Source organism: Wyeomyia smithii, chromosome 1 (assembly GCF_029784165.1).
Source record: "Wyeomyia smithii strain HCP4-BCI-WySm-NY-G18 chromosome 1, ASM2978416v1, whole genome shotgun sequence".
Classification (NCBI taxonomy): Eukaryota; Metazoa; Arthropoda; class Insecta; order Diptera; family Culicidae; genus Wyeomyia; species Wyeomyia smithii.
In genome coordinates this window covers 167,919,579-167,946,978 of record NC_073694.1, presented here as the reverse complement: position 1 = coordinate 167,946,978, position 27,400 = coordinate 167,919,579, and the positions used below count along the sequence as shown (strand labels likewise).

Sequence of the window (27,400 nt, the reverse complement as noted above, 5' to 3'; positions counted from 1 at the left end):
TCGTCACAGTGTGCAGGCCGTGCGGGCCGATCGCCGGCTTATAAATATCTTCCCTACCGATCTGTGCGCTTATGTTCCCGATGACGATCTTGATGTCTCTACGCGAGCAGGTATCGTAGACTTTCTCCAGCTGTGCTTAGGACACTTTTTCTCTACATCGGGTCTTTCTTCGTGAGGGCAGTGCACATTGAGAATAGTGTAGCTGTAGAACCGGCCTGTCAGTCTCAACAAACAAAGCCTGTCGCTGATCGCGTGCAACTTGATCACACGACTCTGCATCCTGCCTAGCACTATAAAGCCGGTACCCAGCTCATTGGTTATGCTACCGCTCTGTTAGTACTGTGCCCTGCGGCCACAAATCCTCCGTATCTTCTCTCCTTTCCAGCGAAGCTCATGGAGCGCAACGATGTCGAAATGGCGGGGTTCTAGCTGATCAAGCAGAATCCGGTCCCGGTATGACCAAGTTCCCACCGATTCACCGATCTTCTCTTGGTTGCTCGTACCCCAATCGCGACCATGTGAAGGTAGAGAGAGGAATTGCTGGGCATTATGCTTTGGACCACTTTGGGGTCTATTTTATGCCAATTAGTACGGTTGTACTACTTGTTCGCACTGCTCAGCCGTTTATGAACTCTGGTCAGTGGCACTAGTATCTATATCCTGCCTGAAAAATGATCATTTCACCTTTATCTTATGTAATTTGGGCATAACAATCAAATGCTAACTGTACTTATTGATGACATTACAAATAATTTTAAGGAATCCCTCATTTTGCATATCATTTAATATTCTGTAGGTGACGTGACGACAGTATAAACTATTTCCTGTAACTATGTTCGTTGCGTCGAGAATTTAATATTCCCTCCCATTGAACAGCTTCTGATAAAAGAACTTTTATTACAAATTTTAATTTATTGTTACATTATTTTTCTAATTTCTTCGTTTCGTATTGGAGAAAAATATGGTATTAATAAAACAATTTGACGAGAAAAATAAATGTAATTTGCATATAATCAATATTGATGGTAAATTGATTAACAAAATAAACAAATAATATGAGTTTGTAGTTAAGATCGTAAATAGATTAACCAAATTAGCAAATAATTGCTTCAAAAACTTCAAAATTAGCCTACGAACGAAACCATTTTCGTCTCTTGAGCATGCTACCGAGCATACTCGTGACTTTATCAGCTTTGCTAAGAATTTACTTAGCATTCACTCCTACTTTGTTACTTTATTCATACAGAATCTGGTTTCCGAAGAGTAAACTCTCATTTGGAGAAAACATCTAACAGAGCAAAATCCTTTATCATACCAACATGAGCAAACGCTTTTCGTGGCTGCTTGACTACTCGATTTTAGCAAAGCGGAATAAATGCTCGTTTTTATTCATACGGCTTATTATTCCCCAGGACTTCCACCGTCACCATCAGTTAAACGAGCCGAAAAAAAAAGTTAGTGAACATTGCGCTTTGAGAAGAGATCTGGCACCTTTGATATGTGAAACCTAGTTGCCAAATCAGCGTTTTTTTTTCATCGCTTATCTCTCCCTCTGAGGAACTCTAGTTATTATTGGTTTTCGAACATGATATCCGCGATAGCATGTAGCCGAGGTGATGTCCGTTGACAGCTCGATTGTATTGGATATCAGGTAATATAAATGGTGATATGGCCTCAATAGCACGAATCGCCTGATATCAGGTGATATGCGGTGTAGTGTGAACGGGGTAATTGGCCCTGACACAAGTAAAAGAGATTTTTAAGGCTGTTCGCACCTGCGCGAATTCTCATATGCAATTGTCAATTTATGTGTGAAAACAAAAGCAAAAACATTTCCCTCCTTCACTTTCGCAAGTAAAAACCAAACCAATATCAACAGAGTCGTCAGGGCCAATAAGGCAATCCACGAGACAGTTGCGATCAGCTGATCTGTCTGTTTTTAACTTATGACAGCTTCATGTATGCTCGATCGTTCGCAACTTAGATGCAATCCGGATCCAGAAGCGTGAAAACAAATGTTATCCGATCGGTAGCTCTAGTATCGCGAGTGCCAATCCTAAATACAACAATAAAAAATCATTTTTTATATTATTGCCGACATTAAAAGATTTCAGTTATGGACGTGTTTTGGTTTTGCAGCTCGAAAAACAACAACAATAACAAACGTACAAACAGTAACAAACGTACAAACAGTGAACAATAACAAACGTACAAACAGTGAAATGTCACCCGTGGATTGCCTTATAGAGTGACGTTCAGAGTAGAGATGCCAGACGTTTTAAAAAATGTCCGGGACTGCTCGAAAAATCAAAAAGTGCTTGATTGAAATCTAAAAAAACTCGTTTTTAACCTTTTTAACATTCAGAATTGAGTATTTTCCACGGGTGGAAAAGTTTCTTGATTCAAGAGTAATTTTCCTAGAGCATTGTAACTCAGAATCCTTTTGGAAAAACTGTCTGATAATAAATTGGATTGTTAAGCTATGTCAATTTTTTATATCATCTGAAAGAGCTGCATTTTATAATCAAAACGTGATTTTCAAAAATTTTCTATCGTCTTTCAATTTTTCAATCACGAATCAGGGATTTCAAATGTGCAGATTTGTCTGCAAAACGCAGATTTTTACAGACTTTTGCCTTCGCGAGTGAAATTTTTTCGATCACGAATAGATTTTTTTCAGATTTCGAGCACATTTTTCCGGTTTTTCGAGCAATTGCGGCTTTTTTCAAAAACATCTGGCATCTTTGTCACGAATTAAAACTGCCCGAAATCGCTTCAATGACAGTTCGCCCATGTCCCGACTCAATGAGTATAAAAGAGAGGTGAGGAGGAAACTTACTAACACTTGCACGCGCCCCTCTGCTCGCCCCCCCCTCTGCCAGAGTTGATGCCAAATAGTGACGTAGCTATTTGGATTTACCATTGAGCTCTTCTAGTTGTTTACATTCGAAGCATTTACTAATACTAGAAAAATGCACTCTCCTCCTCACCTCTCTTTTATGCTCATTGGTCCCGACTCAATGGAATAAGGCAATCCACGGGTGACATTTCACTGTTTGTACGTTTGTTATTGTTGTTGTTTTTCGAGCTACAAAACCAAAACACGTCCATAACTGAAATCTTTTAATGTCGGCAATGATATAAAAAATGATTTTTTATTGTTGTATTTAGGATTGGCACTTGCGATACTAGAGCTACCGATAGGATAACATTTGTTTTCACGCTTCTGGATCCGGATTGCATCTAAGGCAATCCACGAGACAGTTGCGATCAGCTGATTTCAGTTTGTTTTCATCTTTTGACATCTTCAGGTTTGTACGAACGGTCGCAACTTGGATGCAATGCGAATCGAAAAGTGTGAAAAACAACAGTTGTCCGATTGGTTGCTCTAGTATTGTGGGGCAATCCTTTACCCAACAATAGAACACCACTTTAGATTTACTTTCCAACACTCAAAGGTCTCGTGTTCGGTTGTGTTTTGGTTTTGCAACTTGAAAAACAACAATAACAAACGTACAAGCAATGGAACGTGGATTGCCTTATAGAAAGGTACGGAGATGGTTTGAGTCTCGGGTTTAAAGGGCTTCTTTTTTGTTAACAGTGATGACACATACTCTTATGTATGTGGTGATGACGTAAAAGTCAAAAAACAATGCCCAAAAATCAATACTCGGTACATTTTTTTCAAAAAATTTTCACAGGGTATGACAGTTTACGGCTGAAAATGCCTACCTGCGTCGTTAAACAATGCGGAACACAATTCCAAATGGCATTTTCTTGTTTTTGGAGATCACGTCACAACCCCAACACGTGTTTCTGTTTACCTTTTTTTCGTTACTAATACAGACCAATGTTTTCTTCTTCCTCACCTTTGTATACCTCATTGGTACCGACTGTCATTGTAGCAAGTATTTTATTTTTCTTTTAAAAATCGAAGAACCATGAAAACACTCTTTTAGCAGAACAATGAAACACTCTTTTAGCTGATATATAACAATCAGAAATTCGTGAATAGCTAAACAACCTAATTTCGACAACGTTCCCAGCCACTGGGTGAAACAGCTGTTCAAGAGTCTATGTTTATAATATTTAAGAGTCCCGCAAAGATGAAACCAAAGGAACCAAATCAGTGTCAAACGAGGGAACCAATCGAGCAATGTAAATAAACAAGGTGATAATGTTAGGAGTGGATGAAAAGTGTTGTAATTGAGCGTAATAAAGAATATGTGTTTTTCCGAAGTTTTACTTACAAATTTTAATCCAACATTAAACCTGTACACTGGTTCATTTAAATTTAACAAAATATCACCGGTGTAATCTTTCAAAACTGTGTACCTTGTGAAGAATTTCAAAAATTGATATTCGCTTATGCATGGTGAAAAACAGAACTGTATAGTTCTTGGCAACAAACGGCACAAAAACTGTGTTGCCGGAACGATAGATTTTCTCTTCGCGCGACTCTATAGACTCTGCTGTTCAGCAGTTCGCATGAAAGTCATGTTTTGCAAATGCCAAGGGGCAGCCCTATCTAAGCTCTACACGTTTGACAGTAGGCAACATATCGGGTCTTTATTTAAAAATAAAGTCCCGAGGCAGGCGTCCAGCAAAAGTTCCGTATACTTATCACTTTGGTCGGGAAACTCTCCACTCGTTTACCATAGAGATAGCATAGGGAGCCTATACACCTAGCGAACCTATACATTAGAGAAATGACAAGACACTCACCGTTAAGGCAACTGTCAACATCAAAACGGGCGAGCTGTATAAATTTGCATTGCCGTTATCCGTTTTGATGTTGACAGTTGCCTTAACGGTGAGTGTCTTGTCATTTCTCTAATGTATAGGTTCGCTATATACACCAGAGAGACACTCGCCGTTAGGGCAACTGTACACATCAAAACGGATAACGGCAATGCAAAATTATACAGCTCGCCCGTTTTGATGTTGACAGTTTCCTTAACGATGAGTCATTTATCGATGGCTTTGTCATTTCTCTCTGTCATCTCTTTCTTACTTGCGCCTTAAATGGCGATGACGTTTCATTATTCCTCGGCAGTTTTGCCCGCAAACAGTGGAATAAAGAAATTCGCTAATAGACAGTATGTTGCCATCCCCCTGGCAAATGCGAATGCGTCTGCATGGTCTGCATGCGATGTAGTCAGCCTATACACCAGAGAGACGCCGAGACACTCACCGTTAAAGCAACTGTCAACATCAAAACGGGCGAGTTGTATAATTTTGCATTGCCGTTACCCGTTTTGATGTTGACAGTTGCTTTAACGGTGAGTGTCTCGGCGTCTCTCTGGTGTATAGGCTGACTAATGCGATGCGAGCTGGTTTCTGTTTGTTTTGAGCTTCGTTTTTTTTTTGCGTCAAAACGTGGTAAACACCAAGATTGCGGTAAACAGGAATTTTTGGTATTTTATTTAGAATATGTCCATCCAACTGGGAAAATTATGTTCCTGCGTCGTGCAGCAGCACTTTGGAGAGGTCGTTCGAATAGTTGCTGATGATTTGTTTGCGGCCGTAGCTAAGACTTTACCAATGATAGTGAAAAGCACCCAACTGTCGAAATCAGAGGTAACATTACTTTATTTGTACCAGTAAGCAATCTATTCTTCAATTAAATACCATTTATCTCGTCTAGGTTTGCCGTGCTCTGGCAATTCTGTTGAAATTTAGCCTGGCTCGTTTTCAGCTTAATAAAGCCGGTACGGCAACGGAATACACACTGGACTACGAGCGGGTTCTCATGGTTCTACGCTATCCACGATACGTTCATCTAATTCAGACCAAGTATGGGCATGAATCAGCAATACTAACTGAGGAATTGTTACGGGCTGGCTGCCAAACGGCTTCCTACATTATTCTCAAGGCGACCTCCATTTCGGATGTTAAAGATAAAAACACTATCACCACTTTGCGACAGAAATTTGCTGATATGGTTTCGATGAATTATTTTATGAGGGCTCCTGAGCCAAAACCGATAGATTCGAATAGTGAGCTGCTTATGCTAGATTGCGAGGACCCAAAATTGTTTCAAATGCCAGAACTAGATCTACGAAAGTTGCTCGACTTGCAGGAAGGTAAGACCACAATAGCTCCTGATGAAGGAATTCACTGGTTAGTTAATTTGGAGAAGTTTCATTTGGACTTTCGAGATGCGATTATGATAAATGCCGTTGAAAGACTAATCGATGCTAATGCCGCTGAGTGTTTGAGATTCCTGCTACAGCTGATGTACTCACGGACTAAACCCTGGGAAATGGTTTCCAACCCAATTCCATTCGTTGAATTAAAGCAGCTGTGCGAGAAAAAATCCAGCAATTTGGAGATGATTAAATTTCTGGATCAGTACGTGGCGGTAATCGAGTCCGTTAATTTTGTCAGCAAATTCGGGGACATGGGAGGAGGTCAGTACACGGTGAACATGAAAAAAATTCACGAGCAGCTGATTTGGAGTTGCATCGAGAACATTATCACGGAAAAGTATGGCTCGAAATCCGCTCGAATTTTTCGGGTGATTAGAATGAAAAAATACATCGAACAGGAAGACATCCAGAAGGAGGCGATGGTTCCAGCTAAGGACGCGAAGCAGCTAACCTATAAGCTGCTCGAGGAAAATTTCCTACAGATACAGGCTTTTCGCAAGCCGGGTGGCGGAAATGCTGGTGCTCCGAAATCATTCTTTCTGTTTTACGTTAACCAAACACAAATTGTGTCCATGCTACTCGAGGTGTGCTACAAATCACTGTATAATTCTATAACTCGTTCAACGCATGATAAGTCTGTTAACAAGCGTTTGATCGAGAAAAGCCAACGATTGGATAGCATAGTGGAAGCGATGAAGGAGCGTGGTGAATCGGAAGAGTACATTGCGGAAATCCAGGAAACTTTGACCCCACCGGAAAAAGAGATCTTGCAGAAGGTTAAGATACGCGTAAAAAGCCTGTACAGCGCCGAAATCGGTATTGACGAAACAATATTTCTGCTTAAGTTGTATCAACAGTATCAGAAAAAATAAAGTCTGCTTGAGCCTTCGAATTTCTGTCTTTTTCAGGCAACAGTAGAAATTATGGATTTTTCGGATGTTTAACTAAAACAGGCTTTTAGTTAGTTGGTTTATTTGCTAGTGTCATAGTCAGTCAGTCAGTTGGTTTGTTCTATCTATTCCTATACGAACGTATGCTTTTCTACAGCCGTCACTCACTGGGAACCGTACCTGATTGGTCGATCACTAAAATGGCATCTACACGCTCGCTAATCTAATCGGTCTGATTTGCGAGTAGATCTGGTACAAGATCATGCACATAAAAAACCTAATACACAAACGAAATACTTTAAGCTAACGGGAAGTTAGCGATTATTCCGGTAGTTAATATATTCCTATTCGGAAAATGTAAGCACCCGTTCACTATGAGAGGAGAAACTAAAATATGTCCCCATTGTACTTTGCGTATTTTGTATCCCAAAAGCGAAGGCGTTCCGCTTCGGGATTGCTACGAGGTGTTAACTCGGATGTGATATCCAAATACGGAAGTTCTGTCATGGTGTGTGGTATTACGCTAGGCCAGCGTACGCCCAGCAAAGTATCCTCAGGACCGTAGGGTGTGGGATTGCTGCAATTAGAAGTAGAATTCTGAAATTATAAATTATTCTCCATTTCAAAAATGGAGCGCATCATTTCTGCACTGAATCGTACCATAATTATCATTTCGTCCAATTGACTGTGTGCGCGTTTAATTTGTATCACGAGGAAAACTCGTCCCTTTATAGAACCGATGCCACTGTTTTCTGTGCGCACACTTTGATTACTTAACCAAACTCTCTACCATCGTTTTACGCAAATGCAAGTTTACGCTTTACGCAAATGCAAGTTTACGCTTTACGCAAATGCCGCTAATTTCGTATCATTTTCGAGTAAAACCACCCGTTACAAATTGGATGGCCGGAAAACAAACGACAATTTTATATTGGTAATTTGGTATTGTCAGTAAGTACTGCATAGTTCCTGTCTCGCGTGCGTGTGTATGCATATTGCATCCACGCCGCTTGTCACATTCGAGAACGAACGCAGCAGAGTTTGCGAAAGAGCACCCCAAGCACCCGTTTTCGCTCGAAGCGCCACGCAGTTATCCGACGCTCCCTCTGCGTACCGGCTGTTCAATTTATCGTTTTTTCGCCATCCGCTGATTGCTAGTGGTCCACCTACTTTCGCTTGTTGCGTCCCCTATTACCCGATATCCTCGGTCGGTGGTAACAACGCGGGCGGACGACGAACTCTCCCTTGGGGAGAGGAGTCGGAGCTTACGTAATTATCGTCATCGTACATACGATGTAGCTACATAACATGCTCAAACCGGACCAGATCGGTCATAAGGCAGGCAGTTCGCGTTCGATAAAACTCTCCGATTTGAGTTTTCTCCCCGCATGAGTAACTGACTGATCTACCCAAAGCATGAATGAAAGTGAAAAACTTGCTCCGGTGTTAATTACGCGATCAAGTTAGGCTAGTTTTAGTTCTAATTTTATGTTGCAGGAAATTTATTTGGGTAGTAGTAGCAAAAACGCACGTTTTCCCCGCGGAGGGCATCAGCTAACATTTAAAGTTTGATTCAAGTGAAACAATAAATCATACTTGAAATTTTGAACAATGGTACTATTCAATATGATTAAAAAAACTAGATTGATCTTTTAAATGCAATACAGTTTGTACCAATTGTGCATGTAGACGATGAGTAATACGAATTTGAAGGTTATTTTTCAGGGTAGAAAAATAAAATGTTCGATGTTAAAAGACAGTCGTATAAATGTATAAGAACGAAAATTGTTTCATAAGTTTGATCTTTTCCAAATAAAATGAATTTGGTGTTTTCCAACATTTTTTTACGTGAGTTGCTTTCCCTCATTGCTCAAAAGTGGTATAAGACATCGACCTCATTCCAATCACGTTTTCCGTTTGAGACCAAAAGTAACCACCATACCTACCACCGTTCAAAAAAAACAACTTTTTGTGTTAATACTGAAAATCTAAAACCTTGGTTCGCACTATGCTAAAACTGATCCTGGTTCGAGCTATTCACTCAATCATTGGAAAAGCATACTATATTCAGAGACTTTAAATTAAAATAAATTTCAAAGCTGCTTTTGTTTTTTTTTTCGATACATACCCTTGATTTTTTTAGGAAAACTACTCCAATTAGCACTGTGATAATTAGGCTAATGAAAATGTAAGTTCGGCTGCCAATAGCTCCACCGAAGAAGTCTGTTTGAACATCTCTCAGTTAGGGTTGCCACTTGGCACGGATAACTAACCCGAGGATTCCCAAAATGAAAAAGTGAAGAGCGGGGAGAAGGAGGGGGGATGTTGCTAAGCTAATATAATGATAAACAAAATTAATTACTTAACAGAGCTGATCACATCGATCGCTTTCCCCCCCAAAACCAGCAAAATACTCAAATTAACAACCAAAGTAGTACTAACTAACGCATTTACTGATTAAATTTGGAACCAGTACAAGGCATGTGCGTTGGGCAGAGCATTGCCCGGACGAACACATACGATTCTCTAGGATTCTTCACATTGGATTCGTGAGCGTCCTTGAAAAGGATTCCTGAAAAAATAATCCTCAGGATTCCTGTAGGATTCTTGAATAAGAATCGTCAGTGGGAATCCTCCGGATCGCGTTAAAGGTATCCTGGAGATTCTTACTAGGATTCTCTGCGTGTTAGTAAGGGTGGTCTTTTTTTTTAAATCTGAAAAGGCAAAAAAATCTGGCAGTCATTTCGTGGGGAAGAATAATTTTCCGGATGTTTTCCGGATAAAATTCTTGGGGTACGCAACATTTGAGGTGACAAAACTGCAAAATTTCGCGCCAAATCAGAAGTGTAACCTTTTTGCGAAACAGAGGAATAAAATATGGATCATTTATGAAAATTCTGGATACTTGGACATCAAATCTGTCTACCTGGGTATATGTTAAAAAAACTGGATAATCCAGCTAAATCTGGATACCTGGATCTGGATGCTCTTGCATATTCTGAATGTATTACGCAGCTCCAAACCCCTACACTTATAAACAAGGGGCTTTTGTGGCTGTCAAACTCCATACATTTTTCATCTACCACTCATTGATTCTGGTACCAGTGATTCTAGTACCCAATTTTTGGTTGGTTTGCCCTAAAACAACTAAAAAAGAGTAAATGTTCCATAATTGTCAGTAGACTTATTCTTGAATAACTATCCTTATAGAAGAAAAGAACCAGAACTCAACGTTTGATGTCGGTACAATGTGCGCTTTCAATGAATAAGATGGTTTTCGTGAGCATTAGAAATGAAATTTTGATGCCGTGATGAATTTATGATGGGTAGGCGAAATTTTGACGTTTATAGTCCCCTGCTTATAAAGCATCAACCGATGTTCAGAAGGCTGGCATCAGGGGGGATCTATCTGTCAAACATCGTGTAACCAACATATTCGGCAACATGGCCTTTGTTTTGCTTTTTGTTATTTCTGGTCATGAAATTTATCGATGTGAAATATTATAGAACTGGAACGTTGTTTTATCCAAACTCGAGAAACCGCGGAAAACTTTCATGAATGTGTTGTGTAGTGATTTTTCCCCCATTATTGTTCCTAATTACAAACATCATGGACCAACAAACGTCATGGACCAGCGTTGATCTGCGTTAACGCACACATATATGAAATTTGACAAAAACATTAGATTTGTTTAAAACATTTTGCATTTAACTATGACTCTGGTTTTATTCACATGCATTTGGTTTCGCGTTACTGGCACCAGCGTCAATAACTTCTGCGACAGCAAGGCTCGCTATTGACTGTTTCGGTTGCTGAAGATTTTAAGGGATGCACGAGCAGTTGATACGCACCGGGTCGTGAAAGTAAAGAGCGTTTTTTTGAGCGCCTAGAAACTGATCGTTCACCCGAAACCGAAGTTTACCGAAACAATACGATTTTTGTGTTAATGATATATATTCCGATTTTGATCTCTGTCAATGTATTCCTTGTACAAACGCTGCCGAAGTAGTCCCTTCCCCCACACTTTCCTTCTCACCGCACCACACCTCTGCTGCTGCTCAGGCGACTTGATATTCTTTTGCTGCTATTCTTTGTTCCCCTAACGACCGGCATATGGAGAGACATACGCAACGAGCGAATCGCTTCTCAGAGCAGATGTAGTCTAGTCATGTATTTATTTTCTCCCAGAAACCTACGCACCATATCATCATTTCATTATGTGTTGAGAGGATTCAAGTTTAGTCGCGGTCTGTAACACTTCATGTTGTGTACAAGTGGAGATTAAACGATGATTGCATCATATTCGTTTCGTTTCCATCACTGGTTGGGACTGGTCCTTGATACCGTTGTCGTAAATAGCTCTCACGGTAGCACGAAACTAAGTTTGACGATAGACTGTTTCCCTTGAAGAAAGGCCTAAAAACCCGGGCCGAAACGTCGGGAGCAGTAAACATCCGTTTTTATTTGACTGCGTAGTAGAGATGGTCGGGTATGGAAAATTCGTTACCCGTACCCGACCCGTACTCGACTCATCGAGAATTTTCAAACCCGTACCCGACCCGAACCCGAAGTCGCATTTGTTTAAAATATTCGTACCCGACCGGAAACCGAATTTTTTTTCTAACTACCCATACCCGACCCGTACCCGAAAGAAAAACATCTCAAAATTGCCGGTACCCGACCCGTACCCGACCCGTCCTGGTTTTTTTTTATTTTATTCTATTTTTATTTTTTAAAATACCTGGTTACCTCGCACTTTTTATGCACTGATTGTCATATGTGGTTTCTCGAGATGATGGCCGAAATTAGGCTAGAACCAAGTGTTCATGTCGACGAATGTTAAGGAAGCCAGAGTTCCAGGCGATATATTGGTTTTCCTAGAATCCAGCGTAGCATCTGTCACTGAGAACATCCGCCCGTCTGATGTTAAAAAAATTTGACCATTTTTATCACGCAGCAAAATATCTATTCATAATTGTTTAAGAAGAATTTGGGTTCCATTTTTCTTTTAGTCACCTCATATTGAAATTGATCAGGCATTTCAATTAATTATTTTGTATGCATACGTATGATTCATATAAACTGCTGGAAATTTTTATTTTGTTTTCGAGAGGTTAAAAAAATTCAACTGAATTTTTTTGATTGATTCATAATAACTTTATAATGAACCAGATCGAAACAACAAGAAGAATAGAGTAAATTAATCTTTAGTGGACCCCCTCATTTTATTAATCTATGTTGTGATGCAGACTGGCTGGACAAGATGTGTACCGATGGAAGTTTTCTGCAAATCACTCGAGTTTTCACATAAAAATTAATCTGGCGGGTGGTCCACTATATGTTAATATACCCTACTATAACAACACGGAGCCTATACATCAGAGAGACGCCGAGACACTCACCGTTAAGGCAACTGTCAACATCAAAACGGGCGGGCTGTATAATTTTGCATTGCCGTTATCCGTTTTGATGTTGACAGTTGCCTTAACAGTGAATGTCTTGTCATTTCTTTAATATACAGGTTCCCTAGGGAGAATGCATGTCTGGTAGAGTTTAAAAAAACGACAAGTTTTATGTGCACATCGTAGCAACCTGGAATCTAAAATTCGGTATAACACAAATATTTCTGTACATGTGGTCACAGCGCAAACCAAGACCTAGAAGGAAGAAATGAATACTACACTAAAAATTGATCGAAGCAAATGAAACGCACATTCGTCGTTTTTTGATTGCGTGTAACTATCTCCCTGCTGTAGCCCGAACATGACTCGAACTAAGTTTTTAGTAACATCAGGAATACTAAATGTGCAAATTTTTCTGTAAAACTTAGATTTTTCGAGTCAATTTCTTCAGATTTTTTAGTTTATATATATTTACGCAGACTTCCAGTAATTTAACAATTTTATTATTTTAATTTTGATTTTATTTTATATTATTTTTATTGTTAAACGAAAATAAACATTCAACCGTGATGGAGTGTATAGTAGAGATGGTCGGGTATGGGAAATTTGTTACCCGTACCCGACCCGTACCCGACTAATCGAGAATTTTCAAACCCGTACCCGACCCGAACCCGAAGTCGTGTTTGTTTAAAATACCCGTACCCGACCCGAACCCGAAATTTATTTTTTTCCAACTACCCGTACCCGACCCGTACCCGAAAGGAAAATACCCCGAAATTGCCGGTACCCGACCCGTACCCGACCCGTCCTGGATTTTTTTTTTAAATACCTGGTTACCTACCACATTTTATGCACTGACTGTCATATGTGGTTTCTCGAGATGATGGCCGGAGTTAGGCTAGAACCGATTGTTCATGTGAACGAATGTTGAAGAACCCAGAGTTCCAGGCGACATATTGGTTCTCTTGAATCCAGCGTAGCACCTGTCACTGATATTTATCACGCAGCAAAATATCTATTCATAACTGTGTACGGAGAATTTGGGTTCCATTTTTCGTGTTAGTTACCTCATATTAAAATTGATCAAGGATTTCTATTATTTATTTTGTATGTATACGTATGATTCATATTAAATGCTGGAAATTTTTATTTTGTTTTCGAGAGATCAATAAAAATTCAATAGAATTTTTTTGAAAGATTCATAATAACTTTATAATGAGCCAGATCGGAACAACTAGATCAGGATAAATTACCTTATAGTGGACCCCTTTATTTTATTAATTTGTGTTTGTGATGCAGACTGGCTGGATGTTTCCAGATGGAAGTTTTCTGAAAATCACTCACTGGCAGTGTTGGCAGGAAAAATGATTTGCAACATAAATTTCGACATACTCAACTTTGAACAGCTCTAGTATTTTTTGGCACACCCTAGCCCTTTAGTGTCTTCGGTTAAGTTGTTAGGCATCAAAAATCCTACCATATGAAGTCATGAAACCTATGGTTTGAGCCATTTTGAGATCTTTAGAATGGAAAATGCAAAAAAGTTGGTTTTTCCATACAAATCTCCATATGAATTTAAAATGCAATGCGCCAAGCGGAGACAAAACCAATCGACTTCCAATAAATTCAGGATTGTTTGGGGCCCCAAATAGAACAAAAAAAACTTGGTTCTGGGTTTCTGCTATCAATTTTCGTTTTTTCCATATAACGATTTCCCACCCTAATATATATAACAGAACTTGTTATTCAATTGACAAAATAGTATACATTCTAACTAGTTCTGATCTTTTTCTGCAAAAAACCTTACAAAACTTGCTATAATTTGTTGTAATTAGCAAGTAATTTTGATAGAAATTTTGATATTTTAACTATTATAGAAACCAAGTTTAAAACGCAAGTTGATGCAAAACAGTGCGTAACAATATACCAAGATTGGTTATAATCCTGATATTTTTGACTGATCGGGATCCACTATATGTTAATTTACCCTACTAGAACAACACGGAGAATGATGAGAAATGCATGTCTGTTAGAGTTTAAAATAAACGACGAGTTTTATGTGCACATCGTAGCAACCTGGAATCTAAGATTCGGTATAACACAGATATTTCTGTACATGCGGCATCCCTGATCATAGTGCAAACCAAGACCTGGGAGGAAGAAACGGATACTACACTAAAAATCGGTCGAAACAGATGAAACGGACATTTGTCGTTTTTTGATAGCGTGTAACTATCTTCCTGCTGTAACCCGAGCATGACTCGAACTAAGTATTCAGTAACATCAGGAAAACTAAATGGGCAAATTTGTCTGTAAAACACAGATTTTTCTAGTCAGTTTCTTCAGATTTTTAAGTTTATATATATTTACGCAGACTTTTTTTTTGTTCACATATTTATTTGACACGATTTCGCAGAGTTGCATTAATTTTACAATTTTAACCTCACTATTTTGTGAAACGAAAATCAACATTCAACCGTGATGAAGTGTATAGTTCGAAATTGTTACCAAACGACAGTTTTTTTGATACCCGAATAGTAATTACGGAGGAGGTATTCCACATATTACACGTTTTAACCCCAAAAATGCCTTAAAAATCGGCAAACTTTCAAAACTCGTAGCTTACCAAAGGACAGAAACATTATGTTCCAGAAAATATTATTATTTTAATGTGTGTATAAATGTTATCATGATAAGTATTTTTCGAATAAGTCCACGGTCAAGTAAAATGCAACCATCCTTCCACAGTGATGACGTTGCCGGTGCAACTACAAAATTGTCGCTACATAAAACAGAAGTTGGTTAAACAATTCCTCAAATTTCAAAAGAAAGCCGGCTTGCACCGTAAATCCAGAAAGCACATGTTTAATAATCGAAATACGCTGGCAGGAATTACTGAAAGTTTATGAAATTTATTATTTTACGTAAAAATGAACCACAATATTTTGGGTAACCACACTGAATACAAAAAAATGCTTGCGTTGAATATTTTATCAAGTAAGGCGATACCTTCAAGTTATTACAATACCTGCTACTAAAAGATGCTTTTTTCTCCTGGTTCAAATTGATAACTCATTCTGATTCATTTGACTTTCCCACAGCTTCGTATCCGTTTCTCCCTCCCAGACAAAGACTATGCTAAAACACCTAGGCTTGAAAAGTTAATAATTAAATTCTTATAACGCACGAAAATCGAATTACCCGTACCCGACCCGAACCCGACCAGTTAAGAATTTTCTAAACCCGTACCCGACCCGAACCCGAAGCCTTGGTTTTTAAATTACCCGTACCCGACCCGAACCCGAAAAATATTTTTTGGCGTTACTCGAAACCCGACCCGAACCCGTCGGGTACGGGTATCGGGTAAAAATACCCGTACCCGACCATCTCTAGTGTATAGTTCGAAATTGTTATCAAACGACTTTTTTATACCCAAGTAATAATCACATAGGAAGTATTCCAAAAATGGTTCATTTGCAAATATTGCCTACACGTTTAAAAAACAAAAATGCTTTTAAAAAATCGGCAACCAAAGGACAGAAATATTATGTTAAAAAAATACTGTTTATTTCATTGCGTGTATGGATGTTAGCCTAATAAGTACTACTGGAATAAGTCCACGGTCAAGAAAGATGCAATCGTTCTTCCACAGAAATCACTGATGACGTTACCGGTGCAACTACGAAACTGTCGCTACATCAAACAGAAGTTGGTTAAGCAATTCCTCAAATTCCCAAAGAAAGCCAGATTGGACCCAGACCAAGACTATGCTAAAACACCTAGTCTTGAAAAGTTAATAAATAAATGTTCATAATGCACGAAAATCGAGTTACCCGTACCCGACGAGTTGAGAATTTTTTAAACCCGTACCCGACCCGAACCCGAAACCTTGGTTTTTAAATTACCCGTACCCGACCCGAACCTGAAAAATATTTTTTGGCGTTACCCGAAACCCGACCCGAACCCGTCGGGTACGGGTATCGGGTAAAAATACCCGTACCCGACCATCTCTACTGCGTAGCCAAATTCCAAACAAAATTGAACTTATAAAATTCTTCGTTGAAGATCTCAGTTGTTAGGGTCTCGGCGATTAAATATGAATAGGCGATTAAATATGAATGTTTTTTTTCGCGATGTGGACCTTACGAAAGCGGGTTGAAAATAGTCTCACTGGCCCGGAGAAAATTCGAATAAACCTGTATACCCGGAGATAACCTTCCAGACCCGAAAACTTCGGATGAGACCCGGAAAAGTGGAAACCCTACTCAAAGCCTATGATGTGAATCTTCAAATGATTTACAAAACATCAATTTATCTATATTTTAACGGTTATAACTATAAAACGGTTCAATACTAGACAATATCGCACGCCACGCCACGTTTTGTTTTCTCCAAACTGTAAATGATGAAAAGTATATTCAGAACCTTAACTGAATATTTGTCCCGCTGCTCAAAACGTAGCGAAACACACAAAGCCATAACATGGCCTGTTAGTTTTACGAACTTCAAACCAATTAGGGTAACGGGGGTATTTTGGCCAGCTTTGGGAAGTGTTCGCACAGTTCAATAAAAACAAACACAATTTTTCAACATAAATACCTACTCTATTATACCATTGTTAAAAGCTAAGTGTCTTTTTCAATATACACCGTTCAACAATTCAATATATTGAAAAATATCCTAGAAATATCAAAATTTCTACGAAACACTAAAAACATATTTTGGTCCACCAAATTTTTACTTTGGCCCACCTTTATATCTACAGACGTGTATGGAAATAGTTCGGACTAATTATATTAAAGATCATCATCGGTATTTTTAGAGCAAAAATAGTGGGTTTGAGGAGAACATCTTTCTGCTGTGAATTTTTGTAAATTTTAGGTATCTAAAAATGAAATGATTTGGCTTATAGCGGTTTGACAAGCATTCTCATCTAATTTTATATCGTTAAATGTGATAAATTAAGAAGTAATTACCTGTAAATTGTCACAAGCTGCTTCTTTGTTCATGTGCAACGGCCGAACGGTAATCAAAGAGATGTCAAAACTTGGCATGGCCAAAATATGCTTGCTTCAGAAAGAGGCAAACATATTTCGGCCATGCGTTTAACCACTTTTTAACTTTTTCCAACATGTTAGAGTATAAAAACTGTTTCTAGGACATTTTATTGATGTTACTACAACAACGAATTGTTTCATAAGCATACATATTTGTTACAATAGCTTCCGGACGTTGACTTGTATATTACCACTTCCTCTTGACTTTGGGTTGACTCAGCCATGACTTTGAATATGTATGAACTAATACCAACATAACACTACCTAGAGCCAGTTTTTCGCCGAAAATTATAGTGTAGTATGATTCTTAGGTGTGTTATTCAATGTTGCATGCATAGTTTAATATTCATTGAATTTATCAGATAAAATACCTAAAATGTACCCGGGTGGGCCAAAATATGCATGAGGGCCAAAATACCCCCGTTACCCAATTGAAAGATTCTGTTCAAATATTCATAGGATTCTCCAATTTCAGAACACTGCCCGGGAAAACCTAATTTTCGGGATAACAAATCACTGTTTTGTTTGCAATGCTCTCTTTTTGACAACTTGATAAATATTCAGTTAAACACTTGTTATGTTTTAATCTCAGTTCTAAATAAATTTTTCATTCGTAATCAGGAATCCGAAGAAGCTGCTGAACATAGGCCCCTATTAAAGAAGACGAGGCAAGTGGCGAGTTACTCATCCGACCAACTCTGATATTGAGATGTCGAGTCAGCTGAAATTTGGACGAGTAGCTCGTCTGTCACTTAGCTGTTACCAGCCAAGTTTCACTCGCGTTCCCTAATACAACATGGTAGGTACTCGCCTCATCAGTGACCGCGGGCGAAGCGAGATGCTCGCCTCGTCTTCTGTAATAGGGGTCATAACCAAAAAAGTGCAAAAAGTGATAAAAAGTCGAAACAACGAGATGGGATAATTAATAGTTTGGAGGAAACAAAGGCAACTTCTTTACACGGGCTTAAACGTTCACCAGTGTACGGAGGTGGAAAGTTAATTATCTCTAGGAAGGAGACCGACCGCTAAAAGAAACTAAACTGTGCGTACATACTTTAATGTATTGGTGCTTATTACGGGCTCATTGTAACCGATTGGAAGACTATGACTATTGTTTGCTCCGCTCTGGTAGTTTTCAAGGAAGTTCAACATTTGTTTCATTTGTAAGGAAAGCTTAGTGTGTAGTGTGATAGCTTCGATGGGATTTCCTGCAGGGGTGCTGCGAATATTGTCAGCTGTTGTGATGAATTTTACCTTACCACGTAATTACATTTCGGTTAATATTCATACCCCCAATCGAAGTTAGGGCTTTGAATATCCTTGAAAAACATAAAAATTTGATATATTTTTATTACAAAAAAAAACGAATGAAAAAAAGCATAATAAGTAATACTTTGAATGAATAACTGGCTTTGACGTTACTCTTTTCACTTCAAAGGAGATGTTTATACTTAAAATCACAAGAGTTGTGGGCAAAGCCACGACTTCAAGGTTGTCGTAGAAATGCTTAACAACATTTTAATCATTTTTTTGGTTATGATAAAACTTTTTTGACTATAAGGTTTCAATGTTACTTGAGATGATGGGGGCAAATTGATGACTGAAAATCCTTCCTTTTTCGCTTAAGCTTGATGAGAGGGGCAAGAATTCAAAACAACCTCTTGAAAAAATGTTTAATCTCCAATACATGCCTACAAAATATGTCCAAAGGTGCACAAATCGATGCGGTTTATACGGACTTGAAAGCAGCATTTGATCGCGTTGACCACAAAATCCTGCTTGCTAAGATGGAAAATTAGGAGCAGCTTCAGCTATCGTACAATGGTTAAGGTTCTATTTAGTAGCTAGAACGTTATACGTTAGGATTGGATCACAGCAATCTGCATGTTTCTCGAATTTATCGGGTGTCCCGCAAGGTAGTAATTTGGGACCACTGCTTTTTTCGTTGTATATATATGACGCATCGTTAGCACTACCAGAAAATTGCCGCATGTTTTTCGCGGATGATGTTAAACTGTTAAAGATCATACGGAATATCACAGACTGTGGAGAGCTCCAGCGACTAGTCGACATTTTTCACAACTTACTAACAGTTAGTATCCAGAAATGTTGTGTAATCTCATTCAATAGAAAAAATGACCCGATACTGTACAGCTATAGTATGTTTGGTCAAACTTTGACTAGAGTTAATCAGGTTCGAAATTTGGGTGTTACACTGGATGCAGCGCTATCGTTTAAACCGCACTATAATGACATTACATTGAAGGCGAATCGGCAACTTGGATTTATCTTCAAGATAGCATCGGAATTTCGTGACCCACTGTGTCTTCGTTCGTTGTTTTACTCTCTGGTACGATTAGTTCTGGAAACTAATTGTGTAGTGTGGTGTCCTTACAACGCAAACTAGATTGCAAGAATAGAATCCGTGCAGCGGAAATTTGTACACTATGCCTTACGTTTTCTCCCGTGACGAGATCCGCAACAGTTACCGGCGTATGCTGTTCACTGCCAACTTGTATGGAAACACTGCAGCAAAGACGGTTCGAGTCACAGACTGTATTTATTTTCGAAATTTTAATTGGTGAAACTGATGCCCCGAGAATTTTGCAGCAGCCAAATGTTTATGCTCCGAAAAAGCCACTAAGACAAAGGAACTTTCTCTCTCTGCCACATCGCAATGCATTATATGGGCAACACAACCCCATACGCTCTATGTCAGCCAGCTTCAACGACGTACCAGCACTATCTGACTTCAACATGTCGATAAAAATATTCAGGCGACTCCTCCGTCGGCGACAATCATAAGTGCTTTGTTTGTTAATATTTGTATTAGCCTTAAGGTATTTTATCATTAAGACCACCAATGTGTTAAATTCAAAAAAAGCTCCTAGAGCTCAACAAAGAGCTCTTTGTACATATGTCGGCCTAGTAACGGGGCACTGTCCGAGTAGATAACATTTAAAGAACATTGGCCGGGTTCAGGATGATATCTGTCGCTGTTGTAATACGGAACGCGAGACATCGGAAAATCTGCTTTGCAGTTGTGGTGCATTATTTAAACGCAGATCAAGGCTTATTGGCAGTGGCTTCTTACAGCCCAAAGAGATTTGGTCTTTGAATCCTAGAAAGGTGATTGGCTTCATAAACCATATTTTACCTGACTGGGAGCGTGTCGGTGCAGGTAACTGATCACTCACAACAATAGTGGTAATTGTATTTTGCAAAGGGACACGTATAGCAATTGACTGGGATATATTACAAAAGTTCACATCAATGGACAACGTAATCCTACTTCCCTAACAAAAAAAAAATGTGTTACATGAATTTAACAATACAAATAACAAATAAACAATACCAAATATTTCAAAAAAGGACAGTTAATTGTTAAATTTAAAATCACATAAGATGCTGATCGAGCCTCTATGATATGGCAAAGGATATAAAGGAACTCTGACAACACAGTGGAATACTTTTTTCATCCTTAAAATTAATCGAACGGCAGAGATTTTGCTTGCCAGGATTTAGAATGCTTGTGTTGTTATTAGAGAAATAAATTTCACCGTGAAGTGACTCCCGTAATAAGCACCATAATAACCTAGATTCCGCGGCAGATGTCACTTTGAGTCGTTTTTCTCACTTATGTGAGTGCCATAATAGGATTTTGTTCACTTCACTCTGGTTTCACCGTGAAGTGACTCCCGTAATAAGCACCTATGAGTGTCATATCAGTGAAGTGAGAACGGAAAAAGCGACGTTTCGCGTGGAATTATTTCACGACCATTTTGAACGGTGAAATGATTCCACGAAGCTGCCATAAGTCTTAAAGTTGATTGATTTGTGATCTAATGGTATATATTGGATTTATTCTTCAGTAACGAAGCGAATCAGAGTTTGATCCGTGCCTTAAAGCGGTCAATTTTTAATTTTTTGCCCGATGAAAAAAAATGCAAACTAGTTCAGAAAATTTTCTATACCGAAAAAAACATTTTTTTTTTATGCCGAATGTCTTAGAAATGCAGAACACGTCAAGAGCTGGTGTTATCTAAAAAAAACAAGAAAAAACGACTTTCTGGGACTTAGACATTTTTGAGCTGGGAAACAATCTCATTTCACTTGTCCTATTCTCAATTTCACTTCACTGTCAATCTCACTCCACGGAGGTGATTTTTGTCACCTCACTTGAGGTGGAATCGGGAACACGTCAAGAGCTGGTGTTATCTAAAAAAAAAAACAAGAAAAAACGAATTTCTGGGACTTAGACATTTTTGAGCTGGGAAACAATCTCATTTCACTTGTCCTATTCTCAATTTCACTTCACTGTCAATCTCACTCCACGGAGGTGATTTTTGTCACCTCACTTGAGGTGGAATCGGGAATAGGTCTAAAAAAGTGAAGTGAGCGTGAGAGTGAAATATATTTCACCGTGAAGTGACTCCCGTAATAAGCACCAATAACCCAGATTCCACTGTAGATGTCACTTTGCGAAGTTTTTCTCACTTACGTGAGTCCCGTAATAGGGTTTTGTTCACTTCACTCAGATTTCACCGTGAAGTGACTCCCGTAATAAGCACCATTATCTAAATTTAACCTAACCTTTGAATTGCGTTGTAGCTCCAAGTTTCTTCAATAAAAAATAAAATAAAATTCAACTCTTTTTTTTGTAAATTAAAGTTTAGTGTTATTTTAAATTTTTGACGTAGAGCTACGTCTCTCAGGAAGTTCGGCTACATACTTGGCTACATTGGGATGTAAAATGAAAATCTAAAACCGGAAAAAGTGAAAAATATGTCCAATTTCAAATGCTAATAAATCGATTAGTTTTTGATGGATTTCCTGTGTTCTTGCAGCAATAGATTAGAAAATCTTCTAAGATTCTTTCCAAATTCAGAAAATTGTAATTTTATTATACAAACTACTGTACTATTGAAAATTGTCAAGCCTTGTCAAAACGAAAAATTCGACCTCTGATTGGTCGTTATACTTCCTTAGCAGCAGCAGAAGTGCATCGGATACCAATATTACCGGATAGCGGCCACAGCTGTGGTATGGCAACGGATAGCGCAGCACTTGCAGCGGGTCTCAGCATCGATAGTATCTGTGGGGCACTTCCTTTAGTTAAATGCTGTCTCTGTACGATTAGTACGACTTGTAAATGCATCCAATGAAAAGTTGCCGTATTTTGACAACACACAAACGTTTTGGAATGCTGGCTTTCAAAGTATATGGGCCGTCAAATTTTCAGTGTAAAAACAGCTTTCAACTGTGTTATCAGCAAAATGCTTTAATCTTCTCTGTCGAGGGAGCACACAGATCCGATCAACATTGAATCCGATATGAAATTGAACAACAGAAGTCCTTATAAGGACAACAAACAAATTATGGAAGATTGAATATTTTCTCGTTTTGCACTGGAATTGGAAGTTAAATGTTATTTCAATCTGCATGCACTTTGACTGTTGAAACTTGTTTGTGTTGTATAGTGTTTGTTTTATTCCTGTTCAGTGTTGTAAGTGCAAACTAAAATTTGGTAGCACTTTAGTTCCTCTTTTGCACAAAATTATTCGATACAAGTAATGCAACAAACAACCTTATGTAGTTCTACGTCAACCTTGTGGTCGTGGCTCTGCATACAATCGTTGTGATTTTTTAGTCAAAAAAATATTTTTTTCATCGTAAATTTATTTAAAATACGTTGTTAGTTCTCTACAACTCATTCTCAGACAGTTTTCAGAGGTTACAATAAATAAATAAAAATCATCCTACAATGTTGTGAAAAACACATATGTCGAAATGCATATACCTCTTAGAAAATTACTCTCCTGTCTAAAGAAATTTTCCATCTATGAAAAATAGTCATTTTACTAAGCCAAGTGCGTGTGCAAAGTTTCATTCAAATCAAGAATCGTCGAATAAATTTTTGTGTATTTCCAGGTCAATAATGAAAATGAAATAATTATTTCGTCTCTGAATGAGCGCAAAACGAACGCAAACGATGTTGATGTTGCACAAAAACGGCAAATGCTGAAGGAAAGTTAACTAACACGTGGGAGCGATGAATAAATTGCTATCAGTTACAGTGCACCCCGAAGAGAAGAGCATAAAACCAATATCTGGAATGAAAATGGAACAAAACATCAATCGAGCGGCTGCTCGTGGCTGGTTCGAACACTTAAATCACTTCTTTGTGTACCATAGTCGCACATTTTGCTCCAACCACTCAACTTCGCTGACCCCATAGACTTAGGAGTCATTTATTATGCTGTCGTTACCGTGAGTAATCATTAATTAGCATCTATACATACAGCTAACCGGCCGGCCGGTATATTAACTGTTTTTAAGCATGTTAAGGTAACTGTGAACAGTACCTTTACAACCAAAAAATTAAAAGCGGTTACAGCATACGATGCGAAACAAGCAATACTCGAGCGCTCATGAGTTGACCAGTTGCCTAAGGTGGTGCGAGTCTGTACAACTTATGTTCAGATACCTGCTTTCATCACACCTTGCTGTATGCTGCAGAGTACGCCCAATCCATCAGAGTCTTTAAAATGAACCTCTTGAAGTTCATTTAAATAATAATAGATAGTTAAATGTTGGGGTCAGTGCCGACTTGACACAATACTCCCAAAAAAACGAAAATAAATTTGAACATAATCATTATAGCTCTTATGTCATAGTTTTAAACATTGTACTAGCTCAGGATTACCTGTATTTTGCAAAGTTCGTCCACATCCTAGTCATCTTGGACATTATCTGCAACTCCGTCGACGTATTATCCAGCCGGATATTAAGCACCCCGAAGCGGAACAGATAGCCCAGCTCGTCTCCGTGGCATGCACCGGGCCAATCGATTCCCAGTATCCGCTTGTAGATACCGAGTGCGCCATCGTAAGCGAATCTGTACAGCCAGGTCGAGTCCCGTTCATCGCTGGTGGCGTGTAGCCGAGCGAAGTCGGTTATGCCATGCAGAAACATCGCATCGGACATAAGCTGGAATATTGCGAATATCATTACTTCTTGTTTCCAGAGGAATGCTGTATGACCTACGTTCATCATGTCCTGAATTGATGTATTGCCGATGTGCTCTCCGTTGAGGTAAAAATTTCGCATATCTTGGGCGATTAAGGCCCCATTATTAGTGTCTCGATTGACGTGTAAATCCGTAGGAATCAGCCGCTGAAAATCTTCGTCAATATTTTTCAACAAATTTGGATCTCTGCGTAATCCTGTAACAATTGAATGGATTTATCTTTCCAGTGAATTGAGATAAAATTTCGACCTACTCCTCATGAACAGCATAGCTTCGTGTGAATTGAAGCCTGCAATGAGTGGCACGTGGTTATAGGAGCCCCGTTTCATGATCATCATCGGTTCATCGGAAATCACTGGAGCCTCGTTGGATGCATCGTCACCGGTCCAATTTTCAATCGACGGCACGAACGGCAAACCGATGCTTCGTTTTACATCTTGTTGTGTAATAGTTTTGCCAGCAGCATTGACAATCTTCTGCGGGCTAGCTTTGCGCAGGCAACTTAATAGTTCGTCCGTACTGTTCGTGTGACAACCCAACTGTTGTCCCAGCAGAAAACCACGTTCTTTGGGTGTTCTTGAGATTGCCCATGGATTCAACGCTGTTCCACTCTGTGCGATTGCTCTGTGGAATAGTCCCTTGGCCAGCGGCGACATCATCAGCATATGCGTAGAAACCGAACCGGCCGATTGACCGAATATGGTGACACTGTTTGGATCGCCACCGAAGGCGGCTATGTTTTCCTGAACCCACTTGAGCGCTAGTATTTGATCCTTTATACCAGCATTACCAGGCGCATCCTTGCCAACACTTAAAAAGCCCAACGGACCCAGTCGATAGTTAAACGATACTAAAACAACACCTTCCGGCACGAGATAATCCGGACCGTAGAGGAATGCATTACCTGATCCGAACGAGAAAGCTCCTCCATGGATCCAAACCATTACAGGAAAGTTTGGGACACTGAAATCCATGCAATCGTTGAGCATTTTGAACTTATCAAGAATCACGACTTACTAGTTTTCAGCTGGCAAATCAGGTGTGTAAACGTTGATGAACAAGCAATCCTCAGTGCCTTTGAAGTTGTCGAGAATTACACTTTTGTGGGGACAAACCGATCCTTCCCGCATGGCGTTCCGGATGCCCTTCCATGGCTGCTCCGGTAGGGGTGCTTTGAAGCGCAGCTTTCCAACCGGTGCCTGTCCATATCGGATACCCTTAAAGGCGTAGAATTCACCCTTAGTGCTTCCTTTCACTCGCTGGATGCGACCCTGGACGGCACCGGCCCGCGTCACCACGATCGCCTTAGTTTCTCTTTGTTGCTACAGGGAAAGTAGCGCAATTAGCCCAAATTAATTTCACTGCAGGCACGCCACTTACCCGGAACGAGTTGACCACTTCCCGCACGAATCCCATCGTGGTTTGGGGGATGATTCGCACCAGCGAGTTGATTGAATCCGACTCGCGTGCGATGCCGGTAAAGGTTTTCCATGCGGTTGTTTCCTGCAAGCGAGGGAGTAAAAATAAAAAATGTTAAGCAACATACCTAGGCGGTGTAGGTGTTTATTTATGTTTAAAGACTTTAGTGTATGCCGAATGAGATGGAGTGTAACATCGCATAGGAAGTCCGTAAGTTCTCTGCCGAACACGGGTCGCCCAAAGAATTAAGGTACCCCGGGGCAAGTTGAAACAGTTTTTCGAAAGTTAAAAAAATCCCAAACAAAATCGAAGTTAAATTAATTGCTTCTAAACAGATTTACATGAAAAAACAATAGTTTACTTTGCAGCTTCGAATGTCGTCTATTATTTTTATCTAATTTTAACTGCGACTCATTTCAACTTACTCTTACTTAAGATAGGGCAAGTTGAAAAAGTTTTCAAGTGTTGAATGTTCGTCTATGCCTCTGTATATTACAAATTATGATTTCGTTGAGCTGACTTACTCAATGTACATCATATACCGAAGCCACAGACAAACAGAAAAAAACTCCTGAATAATCTTCGTCCTTGTTAGAAACGTAACACACGCGCGTCACCATGTGAGTTTCTAACTATTTTCGAAATTAGAAGGGGAGGAAAAAAAGTCCATGCCGTTTTGTTAATATTATTGGTTTTTCGACAGCGTATATGCTCAATTTAGCAACAAACAAGTCCAGTGACAGTGAGAGTGTCGTCAAATGGCAAAGTGAATCGTCAAAAGGCAAACCAATTAATTAATAATAATGATAAAGAGTTATTTTTCAACATTCATTTGAATGCAAGTTACAAGCATCTTAACTTGCATTCAAATTTTCATTGAAGATTTTGGTTTTTTACTTTCCAAAATGGAGATTTTCTGTGTTTTCTTTTAATTGTCAGCTTAATCAACACAAAATGTTTAAATGACAACCAGTTTTACCAAAGAAAAATTACGAAGGAAAACTTTCTCCAACAAATTCAATCTTCTTGTAGAAATGTTTACACTTTATTGACGAAGAGCGGAAGTTAAAAAAAGCACAACTTGCGCATAGTAGGTAACTCCAATGTCTTGGCTTTGACCACAAAACAGATATGCAACTTCGAACAAAACTCTGCTGCAAATTCTAGCCCACGCTATCGCATTTGTTTTTCGCTGTTCTATCCTACATTGATTTTACAGTGCATCTTTCGAACAGTTCGCTCCAATAATTTGAACATTAACAAAAAATCTATTCTTTTTTTGCTTCAATAGCCGGACAAAAAGGTGATCTTAAATCTATCAAAATCAAGTTAAGACAGAACTGCATTCAAGAGATTTTTTAAGCGGAAATTCAGTAAAAATTTACAATCAACATAAACAGGAAAAATCGAACTAAAAATCCGTTAACCATTCAAACATTATTGAACAAA

The 27,400-nt window shown here is 39.0% G+C and overlaps 2 protein-coding genes across 6 annotated transcripts in view; one reads left to right on the top strand and one right to left on the bottom strand.

Moving 5' to 3' along the window:
* The first annotated feature begins 5,318 nt into the window (after positions 1-5,318).
* On the top strand, positions 5,319-7,044 carry LOC129720684 (DNA-directed RNA polymerase III subunit RPC3). Its single transcript, XM_055672295.1, has 2 exons — positions 5,319-5,580; positions 5,648-7,044. The coding sequence occupies exons 1-2, from the start codon at positions 5,434-5,436 to the stop codon at positions 7,022-7,024; spliced, it is 1,524 nt and encodes a 507-aa protein (XP_055528270.1). The 5' UTR covers positions 5,319-5,433; the 3' UTR covers positions 7,025-7,044.
* A 63-nt stretch (positions 7,045-7,107) lies between these two features.
* LOC129720432 (juvenile hormone esterase) overlaps positions 7,108-27,400 on the bottom strand; it is a 101,466-nt gene continuing 81,173 nt past the window's right edge. For all 5 annotated transcript variants that reach the window (XM_055671942.1, XM_055672037.1, XM_055672153.1 and 2 more), the window contains 6 exons: positions 25,913-26,035; positions 25,550-25,854; positions 24,786-25,495; positions 24,550-24,728; positions 24,209-24,492; positions 7,108-7,619 (listed from right to left, as the gene is read on the bottom strand). In XM_055671942.1, the coding sequence (XP_055527917.1) occupies positions 7,430-7,619; positions 24,209-24,492; positions 24,550-24,728; positions 24,786-25,495; positions 25,550-25,854; positions 25,913-26,035 (1,791 nt within the window). In that variant the 3' untranslated portion in view covers positions 7,108-7,429. The remainder of the gene's footprint in view (positions 7,620-24,208; positions 24,493-24,549; positions 24,729-24,785; positions 25,496-25,549; positions 25,855-25,912; positions 26,036-27,400) is intronic.

What these genes read in the sequence shown, in the direction of transcription:
- LOC129720684 (XM_055672295.1), top strand. Translation starts at nt 5,434, where the DNA reads ATGTCCATCCAACTGGGAAAATTATGTTCCTGCGTCGTGCAGCAGCAC. An exon ending in CCCAACTGTCGAAATCAGAG is followed by an intron (nt 5,581 to 5,647) that starts GTAACATTACTT and finishes TATCTCGTCTAG; the next exon opens with GTTTGCCGTGCTCTGGCAAT.